Raw genomic sequence first — 17,051 nt, 5'->3', positions numbered from 1 at the left:
TTACATTCTAGTGGGGAACACCACAAATTAGAAAATACAAGCAATAAAAAAAAAAGGTATAATGGAAGAAGGTAGGGAAAGGGCTATCTATACTGGGTCGAATGCTAACAGGCCTCCCACAAGGGAAGACATTTAAATTGAGACTTAATGACGGAAAATGCCAAAATGTCACAAAAACTGAGGTTTATACTTATAACTTCACATTTTCAGCTCAGAAAAACACAGTGCACCAAGTTATATACACAAAGGACAAACTAGAGATTACTTATACAATGTCACTATAACTTTCAATTGAAATACTCTTAACATTTATGCCAATTGTTTAAAATACTCCACCCACAGATGATACCCTAGAGAGTCTAGGACTGAGACTAGTGCCTCTAATTTAATATGCACACAAATCACCTGGGATTCTTGTTAAAATGCAGATTCTAATGGATAAGCCTGGAGTGGAGGCCTCAGATTCTGTATTTCCAACAGGCCCCCAGTGATGCTACAGCTCCTTGACTATGTCTGTACTATCATAAGCTATTTATAGAGTTTTAAAATAGAATTCATGGCATTCAATAGGTGATGTCCAAATACGTGACACGAATTTAAAACTATCTTTTTTTTCAATAATGCCATTGCTTACCTGTGACTGTAAAGATAACACAGGTAACACCGTAAGTTTAAAACTAGATGCTTTTACAAATGGCTCTCCCTGTATCGGTGATAGGCCCTAATTAGGTGCCTCAGATAAAGGCTCATTGGACCTTCTGATACCTGCCCTATCAAACTGGGAAGAGATTCTGAAATGAAGCAAGGCTCCCAATAGGCAGCAAGGCATCACAATAATTTTAGGAATATAGTACTGGAGTGGGGAGACAGTAGGCATACTAGTACTGGTGGGGGGTGGGTTATTTTTCTCAGTTCCCCTACATGCCAGGGAAGTGAGATTAACATGACACAAAAATTAGCTTCTTTTCTCCCGTTTCATCTTAAGAATTGCAAACCACTGACAGAATAGCTAAAATCGGACCTGTTGCTCCCACACACCAGCGCTACTCTGGACAAACGCCAAAGTCACAGCTAAGGAAACAGCCTGTCTTCTTCCCACAGCAATGTAGGCTTTGTTTACATCAGCTCTGGGCCACTCCATCCTGAATATGTAAGACTGGCACACTCAGTAGATGGGGGCGAATCCGTCTAGGAGCCTCCTCACCTCAGCATCAACACCTCCCAGGGCGTTCCCTCTTGCCCTAGGCTCAACTACCTCATCGCTTGCCAATGCCGGTATCTACGAGTCTTAACGTGAGCCCCCTGTACGAAAGCACGACCCGAGGCTGCTGCTCCCACCTTCCTTTTGCCATAGCTTCCGGGATCCTTGTTTACAGCGTGCAGCGCGTCATGTGGGCAATGTCCTTGATCTCTGGACAGTACAGCACTGGGGGAAAGAAGAAGGGTCAGTGGCAGCAGAGGAATGCACCCGAACCCCAGCGTTCCCTGGTGCTCCCCTTCAACCTTCGCAGGCGGCCCCTCACCGTTGCTGGGCAGCGGACGCCGCCAGCTGCGCGCGGGCGCCAGGACCTGCTCCCAGAGCCGCCGGAGGGCACGCCATCCTGAGCTCCTAGGCCCCGCCCCCTTCTCGCTCTCCTTTTCTTTGTCGTCTTTCTCTCCGTCGCCTTTTTCCCTAACCGGGTTCTCTGTCTCATTTTGTTCGCACTCGGCCAGCGCTTTTTCCTCCAATCGTGACCATAAGTCCCGGTCGACAGTGATTTCGGTGACCCCACCGCGCGGGATGGAGGATTGCGCGCGGCAGAAGGGGCACGTAACGACGCGGCGCAGGCGCACCACGCGCGCAGCAGCCCCTCGGCCGTCGCCGCGCGCAGCCAGCTCGCTCAGGCAGGCTGTGCAGAGCGTGTGGCCGCAGCGGGCCCGTGCTGTCCCAGGCAAGCGGCGAGGCGCGCGCCCTGCGAGATTGAAAGGCTGATAACAGATGTTGCAGTCCAGCTCGCCCCGCTCCGGAAGAGAGGGTACCCTCACCAGGAGCTGCATCGTGTCTGCCGCGGACTCGAGGAAGTCGTGAACGCTGCTAGCTCCGTGCACAGAAAGAGCTAGCTCTTCCCTTAGCCTGGATCGACTACTGGGGCGGGGGCCGCGGCCTCTTGTCCCTTTTAATAGAACCCGCCTCTCGAAGCGTCATGCAGTGGTGAGGCCGCTCCCTGCGGTGGCACTCAAGGGGGCGGTGAAGGCGCGAGGTCAGGAATGCCAAAGATGGCAAGGCAAGGGAGTTGGCCCCGGGGATGCCAAGACTGGGGTATTGGAACACACTACCCATTCTTGCCCGACGCCTTCCTTCACTAGCACGCCAGCGCCCCTTAGTTCTACCACGTTCATGTCTTCAGATCCCTTCCTGCGCCCCAGCCCTTTGCCACAGGTCTCTACAGCCATATGGACCTGTTCATTGAATTGCTCACATTCTTTCACAAGCCCAACCAACAGACTTAGAAGACCAGTAACACTCTCTTCTGCTCTAACACATTTGAACGGATGCTGCCAGCCAGTACTCTTACTCTGTTCTCAACTCTCACTGTTACACAGGGCTTCCCTGTATTCCTGTAAAACTGACTTCTCAAATTCTGTTCCCCCCAATCTGCTCAAGCCCCAGTTGGCATTTCAGCCTGAGAAGGACTTACATTCTAGGACCATGGCCTTAGGAATGCTGGGAATCCTTTCCTTCCGGAGTGCCCAGGCTGGAACACCCACACACCATGATGGCTCTAGCCAAGCAGTCCAGCATAAGGTGTGACTCAGGGGTCTGACTTCCCCAACAGGTAAACAGGACATGGCACTTAAAATCCACATTCCCTCGTGGTGCCACACCCAGACCCAGCTGCCTCCTCATCTTCCTCTCCTTGACCTGCCCATCCAAGTTCTGTTGTGGAGGATAATAGCATAAACCCTGGAGTCAGCTGGTTTGAGTTCAAATGCTAGCTCCACCACTTAATTAGTTGTGAAATTTTAACATGTTATTTAACTTCTCTGGACCTTAGTTTCCTTATCTATAAAATGTGGGTAATAATAGCGAGAATTGAATGAACTTATGTATGCAAGGTGCTTAGAATAGTGCCTGGCATGCAAATAAACATGTAAACCAAACCAGACTCACTGCCATGGAGTTGATTCCGACTCATAGCAACCCCCTTTGGGTTTCCGAAGAGGTAAATCTTTACGGAAGTAGATTGCCCAATCTTTCTTCCGTGGAGTGGCTGGTGGGTTTGAATTTCCAAACTTCTGGTTAGCAGTTAAATACACTATGTCACCAGAGCTCCTTAAACACCATGGAAATATTGGCTGTTATTATTCTGTGTCCCAACCTATGCTGTGTTCACTTTAAGTTCTCAATACAATTTCAACCTCCACCTCTCTTGTTGTTATGTGCTGGTGAGTTGGAACCAACTCATAGCGATCCCTCCTTGGGTTTCCGAGGCAATATCACTACAGAAGTAGATTGCCCAACCTTCCTTCTGAGGAGTGGTTGGTGGGTTTGAACCGCCATCTCTCTGGGTCAGTACAAAATGGGCTTCTCTACACCCCTAGCATTTAATGCTGTACCAGGCAAAGCAGTTTGTTTTTTAAATGAAATATTTAGAACCCAGAAGGCAGTCATATGTTAGCAGGTGTACCACAAGAGAATAATTACTTTTAAGCAAACATTTGGAAACTTCTGGGTTATATTGCCTTCATGATCACTTGAGAGAAGCTATTGTTCTAGTGCTGCTGTCATAATTAAAAACTTGTTTGGAACTTATTGGAATAGTGTTCAGAGGTCTCCTTATACCTTTTACTATCTTCAACTGGTAATTTTTTTAAGTGGATTTGATTATATAAATGCTCCCAGAGTATCTGACAACCAAGGACCCTTTCAGATTTTAAACTTGTATATCCAGTAACCCGTTCAACATCCTTTCTTGTGTCTCCCAGAAACTAAACTGATGATCTCCATGTCCAAACAAGCATCTCTTCTGGTGTTTCCTACCCTTTCCTTTGCCCCATTCCAGAAGCCTAGGTGCCATCCTTGCCCCTGTCACTTGCCCTTGCTTTCTTTTCCCAACTCATCACCAACCTCAGTTCATTATGCCTCTGTCTCTCTCATCCATCCACTTCTTTCACCACCAGTACACCACCCGAGTCCAAGCTGTCGTCATCACTTGCTCCAGCAGGAGCCTCCTAACCACGCAGCCACGTGGGCTTTCTGCGGGCTTCTTTCCAAACTACTTACAGTAATCTTTCAAAATCTCGAGCCTAACCATGTCTTACCACCCATCTCTTCCACTCTTGTTAAAAACCCTTTAATGTGATTGTAATTTGTTTAATGGCCCCAGATTCCTTTGCAGTATGACTTTGCTGCTTCTCCTATCAAGAATTAGAGTTCCCCCACCCCATCTCTTGAATCTGGGCTGACCTTGTTGCTTGGTTTGACTGATAGAATGTGGCAGAAGAGATGCTCAATGAGTCCTAGTCACTAAGAGACTTTGCAGCTTCTGCCATTGCCCTCTTCAAATGCTGCCCTAAGAGCACATGTAATGAAAGAAGTTTAGACTACTGTGGATGAGGCTACTTGGAGAACTGAGGAGCCAGCATTAACTGCCAGACACGCGAATGAGACCATCTTGGATTGCCCAGCTCAGCCCACCTTCCACCTGAATGCAACCACAAGCAAGTCCAGGTGAAAAAAGCAGAGGAACCTCCCAATCAAACCACAGAATCATGAAAAAATAATAGCTGTTTTAATTCACTATGTTCTGGGATAATGTATTGTATAACAATAGATCATTAATATAAAGAACTTTCTATTATTGTTAGGATAAAGTTAATATTCTGTAGTGCCCTACAAAGCCCTGTATGTTTTGAAACTACTAATATCTCACGTTAAACTTTCATTCCCCCTCTAGTCTCTCTGGTTTAAAGAGACCTCTGGTTTCCATGGTCCTTTCTGTAACAGAGCCTTGAAACATATTATTTCCATAACCCTTTTCATTTTAGTTTATTATCACCCACTTCATTTTCAGCTCTCATTGCAGCCTTAACATGTCAAATACCCATATAGACTGGAAGCACCATGTGCTTGCTTCTGGACTTTGAACCCCTGAAGTTTGTATTTGTTTGGGTGGTTATTGATTGTCTTTCCCACCAGGAAGCTCTGTAAAGTAGCTCTGAGTCTGATTTTGTTCACCACTCTATCTCTGTGCCTGGTATAGTGCCTGGCACATAGTACCAAAACTCCAAACCAAACTCATTGCTGTCGAGTTGGATCCGACTCATGGACACCCCTCCTTGGGTTTCCGAGGTGGTATCACTACAGAAGTAGATTGCCCAACCTTCCTTCCGAGGAGTGGCTGGTAGGTATGAACCGCCAGCCTTCTGGTTAGCAGTCAAATGTCTTAGGCACTACACCACCAGGGCTCCTTGGCACATAGTAGGACTTAATAAATAAATGCTTGCTAAATGAGTAAGGTGAGTGAGAAATAGGGCAAATGTTTTAATACAAATGTAGTGTTGACAGTAAAGGAAGGTTTTTAATTAGGGTATTTTAAACTACCTCTGAAGATAATTCTAGAGTAGTTTTTAAAATGTTTTGAGCAATGAGGGAGGTAATGGTTAAAATAAGTGTGTAACCCTCCAAGGTGACTACTTAAGGACAATACTATTTTGAACTTATAAATTCTTCTATGTTTGTTCCAGGATAACTAATCATAGTTTAGTCATACATTTTACTTCTTTGTTTCCTCCACAGTCTTCCAAAATGAGTGGGAGATGATAAGGGCGGATGTAAGTATTCATTAGTTGATCCTGTTGGTTGCTAATCTAGTAAATGGCATGCGGCTGACTTCTCTCTTTTGGAAATGATTTTACTCTGCTCTCCCAGCTTCAGGCTCAAGGAAGGGTGAAGATGGGTAGAAGGGAGACAGTGAGGGTATAATTAAGGAGGGCAGAGAAGCTCATCCTTTGCTGCCTCGAGATCTTTAAAGACTAACTCTACCCACTTTCTGTCTCAGGGAAATCAGAGTTCTTGGAGGAAGAATAAGAGTGGTGTCTTGAAAAAGCCCCATTTAATTCTACTTTTCTACCACCCTCACACCTGAGCTTTCACTAGTTTTCTGTTTTTCTTTTAAAACTATAACTCCTTTCCCTCTCTGTATCACTTCAACCATAGTCCTCTTTTTCATCAAATCCCAGAGTCAACCTCAGAACAGCTCTCCCACCCAGACACACACAAACACACACACACACACACACACACGTAGTTCCTTGGCATGTATGTTGGCCTCAGTTGAGAGAGAAGAAAAAAAATACAAGGCAAGGAAGTAGTATGGTTAATGCCCGGTGGCCACTGCGTCACACTTCTGGTGACCCATGTGTGTCAGAGTAGAACTGTGCTCCATACGTTCCCAATGGCTAATTTTTCAGAAGTAGATCACCAGGCCTTTCTTCTGAGGCACTCCAAGTAGATTTGAACTACCAACATTTTGGTTAGTAGCCAAGTACATTAACTATTGAACAACTCAGAGACTCCTTAGGTAATATGCTTTAAAAAACAAAGGAGAGCAAAACTAGTAAACCAGTTTTCTGGGTTCTGAAGAATGTGGGGACTAAATGAAGGAAGAAAACTGGGCGAGGCTAGCTGGTGTCTGAGTCCTTGATGGGAGCAGTGACTATCAGCACAATGCCTGGGCCACTGAGGTACAATGAACGATGGAGAGAAAGCTAGGAATTTACTAATCCCCGGGGTGGTGGTCAGATGGTTGTTAGGTGGTCTTGAGTCAATTCCAACTCCTAGTGATCCCATTTGATAGAGTAGAACTGCCCCATAGGGTTTTCTAGACTATAATCTTTACAGGGGCATTTTGCCAGGTCTTTCTCCCACTGAGCCATTTGGTGGATTTGAACTGCCAGCGTTTTAGTGAGCAGCTGAATTCTTAACCATTGCATCATTTAGGTGCAAGGCCAGATATCTGAGAATGAGACCCTGTCCCCCACTCCCTTGCAATTTCAGACACAGTGAGGATCAAGCTGAGATTTTATTTACAGTTCCCTGGGAAGTCTTACAGAAGAGGGCCATCATTATTGCTTTAAGATTATTGCCAAGAGGAAGACTGCCAATCCTCCACTGCCAGGCAGGTAGCCCTGCTCAGGGCTTAAGTCTATCTCCAGACCTTTTGGTGTCAGCCCCGTGTCTCTGCCTGTGACCCAAACGCTATTACAATCTCCTGTGAAGCACAACGCAACTTTGTTTTCCAGGTGCCACCTGCCCACTTCTGCCATCAAATTTCCTTCTCCTTTGTCAGTGGTCACTGTAGTTCCCATATTTATCCCACTATCCACAAGAACAACGCATTCATATTCTAGTTTTAAGCCCACTTCCACCTCCAGGAGAGGAGGCAGGGTCCTGGATTCCCAAAGATCCGTCATTTACTTCCTGCCAGGGCCAGCCTGGCTTCCTTTGTTCCTAGCCGCAAGAATCCCATTTCCTATGTCGCAGATGACATAGAACATGGGACAACTCACTTATTAGGTTATTACTCCCTTGATGCCATCTCAAGGGCTACTTTTGAGGTACTCTGCAGGGTTTTTGTCTGGGCTTCGGCGATAGGGGGAAGAGAAAAGGGCATGAGACCAAGAGGCACAGAAGGGACTGCCCAGTAGCTCATGCCCGGGGTAACAAGAGGTCCTAGGCGTACGCAGCAGGGGGCGTGCAGACTACTGTCTCTCAAGCTCCACTGCAGAAGGATATGGCTTTGTTCATGCGCGTTGCTACTCGAAGCCGGGACTCTTTAGTGGGCGGGGCTACCCTGGCTCTGGCCGCTGCGGGGAGGGATCCTTAGCGGGAGAGAGGTGGCTTCAGGGAAGCGGTTCTCTGGTGGGTTTCAGCAAATCCAGTTTGGGTCCCGGCGCCCCCGATGGACTATTTTTTGGAATGTGGTTTGTTCCCCAAAAGCCCGTCTATCTCCATCACCGTCTGCGGGGTCAGTTGGCTCAGCACCTGGAGAAAAAGAGGATGGTGGAAAGGGCAGTTATATGCTGGGTCGCTGAAGAAGAGCATGGGATTCCAGGACCCGGCGAAGGACTGCACAGTGGTGCCAAGGAAAGAGTCGCAGCTGTGCCCCTTTCTGGCTGTCTCTCCCTGAGACTCACTCTGGCTTGGACTGCAAGGCACTGACTCCTGGGGAGGGCCCAGTTTACCTGTAGGGCGCCCAGGTGTTCTATCAGCTGCTCTGCACTGGATACCCCCAGCAAGACGGAGCTGACACCTTCACTGCGGAGACACCATGCTAGGGCCAGAAAAGGAAAACGAGAGAACCAGTGGGTTACAGTGAGCACACAATGCTCAGAGGTGTCTCTGAGGAAGAGGATCCTGCTGATGGACAAATCAGCCTTAGGGTGGATTGGGGAACATCTGAGGAAGAGACAGGGCCCCTGCAAGGTCCAGAGCTGGTGGTGTCTCACCAATAGCAAGCTGGGCCACAGTGCAGCCTAGCTGGTGAGCGATGGGGAGAAGATCCATGATCTTGGCCTGTTGCTTCTTGCCATCCTCACTCTGCACTTTGTCCTTGAGCCACTGGTAGCCCTGGAAGCCAAGAGAATCGGCAAAAGACAAGCTCCCACACACACACAGAGCAGCCCCGATAGCCCAGTCCTGCCTTCCTGAGCCCTGAGATCTCACCTTGATGGTGGCCCTGCAGGTATCTGGGACGCGCCCATCATACTTGCTAGTAATGAGGCCACAGGCCAGAGGGGACCAGGTGACTGAGCCAACACCTAAGAGGAAGAGTACTGGCTGTAGAAAAAGAGATGTAGGTCATGGGTGAGACCGAGGGGAAGGTAGGCCTAGGGGGTTGCAAACCAATCTTGTGGTAAAGCTCTGGCAGCTGCATCTCCACCTTCTGCCTCTGAAACAGGTGGTGCTCAGCTTGTTCACACACTGGAGGAATCAGATTGAACTGTCTAGCCATGGAGTAGGCCTCCTGGGTCGGGGTGAGGAAGAGACATGGGTCAGAGCATTCTCTTCATTTTTTTCTACCCCCTTCCCCCAGTAAAATGGGAATTGGAGTGGTGGTATGAATAGCAGGGACTGGTTGTGGGATGGGGGAAGGTGGTGGCACACTCACCATGATTTCTGCAGCCCCCCATCGAGATGTCCCCCAGTATAGGGCCAGGCCTTGGTTGATGACATAGGTCATGGCTCGCACAATCTCTAGGCACATGGGAGAGGGAGAGCCTCACTGTCAGACCCCTGGAATCCAGGGCTCCAGATCTGAAGACCTCTGCCTGCCTTGCCAAGACCCCAGGCAGCTCTGCAGAGGCAGAGAGGTTGGTTTCTGTCCTCCACCTCCCTCACTGTCCAATTCCTGAGACCTGAGACTCCATGGTGGAGCTCAGCAGGCTCTTTTTTTTTTTTAGCAGTGCCTGGCTTCCTGCTGAGCATTTGAAGGAAGTGCTCAGTTTTGAAGGACTATCCGGTAGGGGTATTGATTTTACCTTCCATAGGACTGTTGGGGTCTGAACGATTGGCAAAGACAATGTCCACATATCCCAGCTGGAGCCGTTCCAGAGATCCTCGCAAGCCTGGGGGTGGGAGGGAATAGAGGAAGGTAAGCACCTCAACCCTAATTTTCTGAGAATCCAGACCTTACCCTTTGCCATAGCTGCCTAATTCCCAGCTCTCTTATTCAAAGTATCCAATCCAGAGCCTCAGAGAATATTCCCAAATCTTTCAGCTTCCATCCCCAGTCTTCACTACAAAGCCACTTCAGATTCCCAGCCCCTCTCACCCTCAATGATGTGTTTGCGGCTCAAGCCTCTCTCAGTTTCTGCCCTGTAGAAAAAAGTCAGTCAAAGATGAGGTGTGACAAAGATGGGGACAAGGGCTGGCCAAGAGCCATGAGGAAATGGGACTGTATGGGCCCTCACAGGCAGGATGGCTACCCCTATGCCCATTCCCATATACTATGACATTCTTTTCAGGTCTTCCTCCCCTGTTGTAGTGGAGCAGTCACTTACTGTCCTCCCCAAAAAATCTTGGTGGTGATAACATAGCTTGATCTCCTAGAAAAAAAAAGAAATGGGAGAACCAGCAAGAAAAGGATTTTGGAAAGACCATGCTATCAGTAACCCCCTCAAACACAATCTCACCTCCAGCCTTTGCTCTTGAGGATGTTGCCTAGGGTTCTTTCAGCCCTGGAAGAAAGAAAATGCAGAGGTACTAACCCCACCAGAGTGGATCAGTTCCCTCCTCTTTCTACCCTGAACTTCCCTTCAGCTAATTGCTTCTCTTATTAAGTAAACAAGGAATCCTTTGAGCACTAAGCCTCATAAGAAGAGCTCCCAGAACTGGGGGTGCAGGGCTATGTTTTCATTCATTCCACACATACCTATGATGCATCTGTTATGTACCAAGCTCTGTTCGGGTGCTAAAGGGATATAATAGGATGTAGACTGTGGTGGAGCCAGGGAAAATTTTGCCTTGTCTGGTTCCAACCATCTAGGTTGCCTTCTCCCCTCTTTGAGCCTCTGAGAAACTCATCCATTATCCAGAGTTTAGCTTGTTTTCTGCCTCATCCATAAAATAGTCCGATTGTCACAGTCTAGGGTCAGCCCTTCTTTGTCAGCTTCCATAGTTCTGATTGGCTGCATAATTCTTTTGTACTTAATTGGAGCTAGTGCCTAAGGCATTTGACTGTTAAACAGAGGGCTGGTGGTTCAAACCCACCAGCCACTCCTCGGAAGATTGGGCAGTCTACTTACAGAGATACCGCCTTGGAAACCCAAGGAGAGGTCACTATGAGTCAAATTGACTCCACAGCAGTGAGTTTGGTTTGGTGTTTTCTTTGTGTGAAAAGTTGTAAGTTGCTGTTGTGGACTGTTACTGAAAGGTTTTACTATGGTTTAATCTTTCATATCACCCTATCTTGTTTGTTTAGCCAATTAGACTATGCACTTTTTGTTGGCATGTTGACTTATCCTGCAAGCAGTACCTGCTCTGTACTAGGCTCTGTGTAAGCCCTTAGGGTGACATGGGGAAGAGCAAGCCATGTTCCATGGAAGGAGGAGCCTCACAGTTGAGCAGTGATAGAGGGCAATATAATGTACTTTGGGAGCTCAGGGGAGGGGATAATGACCAACTTTGGAGAGCTGGACCAAGGAATTTTGGAGGACACTTGAGTTAAGTCTTGAAGATGAACAGGAGTGTTTTCCAGATGGAGAAGAGCCACAGCTGGGTCATTCTAGGTTTTAGCTATTCCCAGGGTGAAGCCACAGGAGTGTGATGTGGTGTGGTATGTTTGACAGTACAACTTTGTAATCTTCACATAATTGTACATAATTGATGCCCAGGATATATGTGTTGGTTTTATTTTATTTTGACCACACAATGTGCCCATTGCCTTCTAAACTGGCATTGGGACTACGGTTCCCACAATTCTTTGGGAGGCCCCATGTACTGGAAGGATGGAACTCAGTGTTTTCAGAATTCCCAGAGTTCTTTGGAGGGAAAACAAGAAGCCCAGATGGCCTCTCAGCCTTCCAAGCATAATTAGCTCTTTTACCCCTTCCTTACTTTCCTGCTGCATACACTTCAGCGGTGTCAAACAGGTTTATGCCATGTTCATAGGCCACTGTCAGCACATCCTCTGCCGCCTAGGGAGGTGAGAGAAAGAGGTAAAGCTCAACCATTGACCCTGCAGTGACCTCTCACTACACTCTACCCTATTGCACCCCAGCCCTGGTCTCCATATCCTCTCTCTTTTTCCATCCTCCAGCCCCAGGTCCATCATTCCCCATGCTTGTTGTCCAAACCCCTATCCAAGTCCATTTCCCCCTCCCCTTTTTTTTTTCCTGGTTCCCTCACACTTCCTCACCCCACTCCTAGGTCCCATCACTTATACCTCATCAGAGATCTGAGAACCAAATGTGACCCAGGTACCTGCAGGAGAGAAGCCAGGCATGTGAAAAACATGGGGGGCAGCTGTGAATGAATGCCCTCCCCCTTTAATATCTATTCTCTCTAACTCACCCAGGCCAAGACAGGATACTCGAAGACCAGACTTTCCTAGGTTCCTACAAGATAAAGAAGAAGCAGGAAAGAGTGGAACCCCCATTAGGGATCCAGATTATCAGTCCCTGACTCTTTTCCTCTTAGACTGAGAAGCCCTCAGAATGTCTCAGTCCAAGGAAACTAGACCCAGTGGGCCTACAGGATTGGCCAGTGCTATCTGGGCAATCTACTTCTATAGTGACACTGCCTCGGAAACCCAAGAAGGGGTCGCTATGAGTCGGGGCCGACTTGACAGCACATAACAACAACAAGCCCATAAGTGAACAAATAAATGAATGTTCCTCTGGAGTCACCGACCAGTGCTTCCATTCCCTCCTAGCAACACTGAAGATACATTGCCTTGTTTGTGTTTGCCCCTTGTGTTTCTTCTAGGTGGGATCTTGTATGTATTTGAGTCATGGCTGGGATATGTAGTAGGAGACTGGGAGGAATGTTATTAGCTAGTTATGGTGTTTGTGAGAACAGATATTAGGAGAGTTCTCTGCTATCTATCATGCAGACATCACGTGGGAAGGGGTAAATCAAGTCAAGTTCAGGTACTCGGGGAGGCAAGGGTCCCTGGGTAGCTTAGGCAAATGGGAGGGCGGGCTTCTAATAAAGGCAGGAAAGAGACTCAGGGGAGGAGTATAGCAAAAAGCCATTTTCCCTGTCCGCCCCTGACCCCTTCCTCTGCTTCCTTGTCAAGTCTCACTCGAACCCAGTGAATTCCCTGCTCCTCAGGCTCCCCATCCAGGTAGTCAGTTCAGTTTCCCAATTAAGGGTGCTCCATGGAGGGGATCAGATTCCTTGGTGACAAAGCCAGGTCAGATCAGTGACCTCAGTGGCTTTCTCCCTATCAGGGGTCCTCTCCCCACTGCTGCAAATTCTGAGAGCTTCTGGCCCCTGCAGTTCACAGAGATAAAGTCACCTGCATTACACTTCATCTTCTCCACCCAGCCCCTATCCCTCAGCACGGGTTTGAGAGATGTGGTCCATCCTTCCAGGACGCCCTAAGTACCACTCCTTTCTCCCCCAAGAAAGGTCGCAGGAGACTGGTCCCTTGGGGCAGGTAGGAGCAGTATCTGGGTCAGGCGCCCCAAGCAGGCAAGAGCAGAAGCGTTTTCCTCTCTCTCTCTCTCTCTCTCTCTCCAGGACGCCGACCCAAGGACATTCCATCCGAGGGGGACGCAGACTGGGGATCCGTACACCCTCTGCCTTCCTGGGGGTAAGGAAAGCTCAGGAACAGCCCTGGGTCTGACAGGACCCTGTCAATCTTGATAAATGTGCTTCTCTCTTACTCAGGATTATCGACGGAGACCAAAAGAGGGACCAGATAAGGCAGTAGTGGCGGTGATGGGCAGAAGAGTAGGAATGAACCGGGACCTTTTCGGCGAAGTTTGAGGGGGCCCTGGCGGCCATCCTAGCAGACTTCAAGGGTCTGGGAAGGGGATGGGGCTGGCTGCCCGGCCACTCCCGTACCTGTATTTCATGCCAGTGCTCCGGCCGGTGCTCTCACGGAGGGCCCCAGAGGGCGCTGGGGGTCTGGCAGCCAGCGCGGCTCGGGCCTTGGGGCCAGACCCTCCTCCCCCCGGAGGATTCCCGTGCCCCGCGCCGACCGGACCGCCATTACCGCCCCCAGGGCCGAGCCGGGGCCCGCACAGACGGTCCTCGCTGCTCCGGCTGCGAAGGTTCTGCTCGGTACACGCGATAGACACCTGCATGCCGGCTGGCCAGGGCCAGAAGGGGGCTCGGAGCCGGCAGGAGGCGGAGGACACAGGGTAGCCCTAGAGCGGACGCCCGGGGGCGCAGCGGGGAGAGCCCCGGCCGAGCTAGGAGGCCGACGGGGCTGCGGCGGGAGCCGCCAGGCAGGACCAGGCCCGCGGGGGCGGGCTGCTGCTGGAGGTCGCGGGGTTTGCGGCGGGAAGGGAGAAACGCAGGGGGCTGGAGAATATTCGGGTGCGGGGGCACTGACGCAAGAACTAGGGAGGTGGAATGAATGAGGGTAAAGGTCGAAAGCCGTCCGCGGAAAGTAGGAACCCGGAGATGGGGGTGGGCCGGAGAGGGGAGCCACCTCAGCCCGAACCGCAGCGGGACCCGCTGGGCTCCCAGCCGCGTCGGCCGCGAGCCCTGTACATCAATATCAGGCACCGCCCCCTCATCTGCATAGAGCCGCCCACCTCCCGGAAGAGCCTGCCGCTCTTCACCATAAGCCCCGCCTGCCGAAGGCGCTGGCCTTCACTCTGTGCGCTGAGAGGTGCAAAAGAGGAGCCGAGGAGTGTGGTTCCAACACCTCCGAGGCAGGAGGAGCTCGGCATTCCTCCAGCCCAGAGGTTGTCAACGCAAAGCGATTTTGCTCCCCAGGGGACATGTGGCAGGTACCTTGACATTTTTGATCATCATGACTGGGTATATAGTAAGTAGATGCTAAGAATGTTTGTTCTGGTAGCATAGTGGCTAAAGCACTTGACTGCTAACCAGAAGGCTGGCAGTTCAAACCCACCAGCCACTCCTCGGAAGGAAGGTTGGGCAATCCTACTTCCGTAGTGATACTGCCTGGGAAACCCAAGGAGGGGTCACTATGAGTCGAATCCGACTGGACGACACAAAACAACAAACAACAAGGATGTTTGTTGGTTAAAGTCCTACAATGTACAGGACTGCACTTACCCCTTCCCTTCAACCAAAGAATTAAAACTCACGGCCATCGAGTGGATTCCTACTCATAGCTACCCCCACTGGGTCCACTGGGTTTCCAAGTCTGAATCTTTACAGAAGTGGAAGCAGATTGCCTCATCTTTCTTCCATACAGTGGCTAGTGGGTTCCAACTGCCCACATTCTGGTTAGCAGCCAAAATGCCTTACCCACTATACCACCAGAGCTCCTTAAACAAAGAATTAAACCGAAAACCAAACTCACTGCTGTGGAGTTGGTTCAACTCATAGCAACGCCTCCTTGGGTTACCAAGGTGGTATATCTATGGAAGTAGCTTGCCCAGTCTTCCTTCTGAAACAAAGCATTAATTACCCAGTCCAAAATGGCAAAACCTTTGAGGCCTCAGAGAATGTGGCCACCCTAGTTCCCACCTTCCTTTGTGGGACAGGACGAGGTCTGCCCACTCAAATGACAAACTCAGGCTGCACAGGGTGACAAAAAGTTTATTTTAGGCCTTTAGAAGAGTCAGGAAGGGAGGGGATAAAAATTCTCCAGGACAAAGGGTCTGGTTTGAAGGAGTGGGGTCTCTTATGGGTGTCCTGGTGGCAGGGAAGACACCAGAGACAGCCTTAGACTGTTGCCCTTGGAGGGTTCTGGGGTGGGGTGGGGTGGCTTTCAGCGGAGTCCTTAGATGGCTCCATTTAGGAAGGTCCCCAGGCAGACGTGGATTCTTCTCAGGGTGAGAAGAGTTCTTCCATCAGCCAGCTCGGGCAGAGAAGAATGGCAGAGAGCGGACGTAGGAGTCCAGTCGGGAGCGAAAGAGTTCACTTTGCACAGTTTGTCCCAAAGGGCACAGGGGATTCTTCACCACCAGTTCCACATATAGCTATGAAGAGGGAGGATGTTAGAGCTCACCTTTGGACACTTCTGTTCCCAACCCCAAACCTGGCATTACCTCAGGGCTCGTGAATGCACAAGGGTCTAGGGTTGGAAGGCAAGCCCTCAAAGGGAAACTGATGTTGGAAGTACTTAAGACCCTAAAAGCCCTCAAGAAAATTCTGACTTCAATAGTGATATAATACAGTAGGGTTAGGGAGGAAGCTGAGAGAGTCCTGGTGCTCTAAGTGGCCATGGCTGTTGAGGAGCTTTTGGGGAGGGTCCCAGGAGCTGGCACTGACCGCACTGTAGATGTGGTGCAACACATCCCGGATAGGTCCCACTCCCAAGTCAGTATTCATGACAACCTTGATCCCAGTGGGCGTCTCGTAATAATGGAGTTTGTAACGGCTAGTTTGGAAGGCCAGGAAGCCATCCTTCCTGCAGAGATGAGGAGGATGTTAAGGAATGGGAGTAAATCTCTCCCAAAGAGATACTTCTGATCCTTTCAAGGTCGTCTAAATGCATACATCTGTTTGTAGGAACTCGGTTAAATAAAGGCACCTCAGTGTTTGTAGGAGCTTGATTATCCTCATCTCTCAGTTTAGCCCCCTCCCCTACCCCTCTTTCTTTTAAGTCCTGGTACCTTGAGACCTTCCCCACCGCCGCCGCTCCTGCCAGCTGCAGCACTCCGTTCTTCACACTCAGCCTCTCTTTAAATCCCCTTTCCCTCTCTGGAGACCAATACCCCTTCCTCTCCAGATAGTTTCCCTCACTCCAAAATCCCCCAAACTAGCCCTCCTTCCTCGACTTCCCATCCGACTCTGCGTACATGTCCAGCGGGGACATCTTGCTGACAAACGATCGGATGGAGAAGAGCATCCCGTACATCAGCTTGTACTCCTGGAGGAAGAGGGACAGAATTAGCTCTCGGTTGTTAAGGGAGATGGCGTGGGGATGAGGACGGGACTGGGCCGGGACTATGTGCCTTTACAGAGAGGGGGTCATTCGGGCTGAGCCGGGGCCCCTGCATCACCTCCTCCTTGGGGATCCCCGCTTGCTTCTTGCGATGCCACTCGCTGTAGTGCAGACACACTCCGTTACGGTCAAACAAGTACAGATTGTGGACCGTCATCTACAGGCCAGGGAGTATGAGCCTCGCTCCGGAACCGTCCCCAATCGGTGGGCTCCAGCTCTCAGCTCTGGATTGCTCCTCAGGACTCACCGGACTTGCTCCGAGTGCTTGTCGGAGCCACTTCCGGTTTCCGCGGAGCCACGCCCCGGCGGGGGTCCTCACGCTGCAGCTCGGGGTCAATAATTCCGCCCCAACGCCTCTCGCCAGACTCCGCCTCTCTCTCGTAGCCAATCTGTGGTCGCCGGAGTCGCGCACGCGCTTCCAGGCTCCCTGGCTACCAAGAAGCAGCAAGTGTGGGCTTGCGGGCCGGT

General features: G+C 50.0%; 3 protein-coding genes across 3 annotated transcripts; all 3 read right to left on the bottom strand.

The window, feature by feature from the left end:
• Positions 1-1,370: 1,370 nt before the first annotated feature.
• Positions 1,371-2,037, bottom strand: RNF227 (ring finger protein 227). The gene is made up of 2 exons (XM_042782472.1): positions 1,524-2,037; positions 1,371-1,426 (listed from the first exon to the last, which is right to left on the bottom strand). The coding sequence occupies exons 1-2, from the start codon at positions 2,035-2,037 to the stop codon at positions 1,371-1,373; spliced, it is 570 nt and encodes a 189-aa protein (XP_042638406.1).
• A 5,911-nt stretch (positions 2,038-7,948) lies between these two features.
• Positions 7,949-13,797, bottom strand: KCNAB3 (potassium voltage-gated channel subfamily A regulatory beta subunit 3). The gene is made up of 14 exons (XM_007952245.2): positions 13,556-13,797; positions 12,056-12,099; positions 11,928-11,965; positions 11,600-11,679; positions 10,177-10,221; positions 10,045-10,089; positions 9,816-9,859; positions 9,523-9,609; positions 9,153-9,238; positions 8,888-9,008; positions 8,708-8,802; positions 8,491-8,611; positions 8,227-8,315; positions 7,949-8,026 (listed from the first exon to the last, which is right to left on the bottom strand). Exons 1-14 carry the CDS (start codon positions 13,795-13,797, stop codon positions 7,949-7,951), a joined length of 1,215 nt encoding a protein of 404 aa, XP_007950436.1.
• A 1,689-nt stretch (positions 13,798-15,486) lies between these two features.
• On the bottom strand, positions 15,487-16,740 carry TRAPPC1 (trafficking protein particle complex subunit 1). The gene is made up of 4 exons (XM_007952244.2): positions 16,642-16,740; positions 16,438-16,508; positions 15,908-16,046; positions 15,487-15,615 (listed from the first exon to the last, which is right to left on the bottom strand). The coding sequence occupies exons 1-4, from the start codon at positions 16,738-16,740 to the stop codon at positions 15,487-15,489; spliced, it is 438 nt and encodes a 145-aa protein (XP_007950435.1).
• Between the last annotated feature and the right edge of the window lie 311 nt (positions 16,741-17,051).

Source organism: Orycteropus afer, unplaced genomic scaffold (assembly GCF_000298275.1).
Source record: "Orycteropus afer afer isolate SDZICR_OR568_19922 unplaced genomic scaffold, OryAfe1.0 scaffold00330, whole genome shotgun sequence".
Classification (NCBI taxonomy): Eukaryota; Metazoa; Chordata; class Mammalia; order Tubulidentata; family Orycteropodidae; genus Orycteropus; species Orycteropus afer.
Note: the sequence above shows the minus strand (reverse complement) of the source record. Positions and strands in the feature narration are given on the sequence as shown.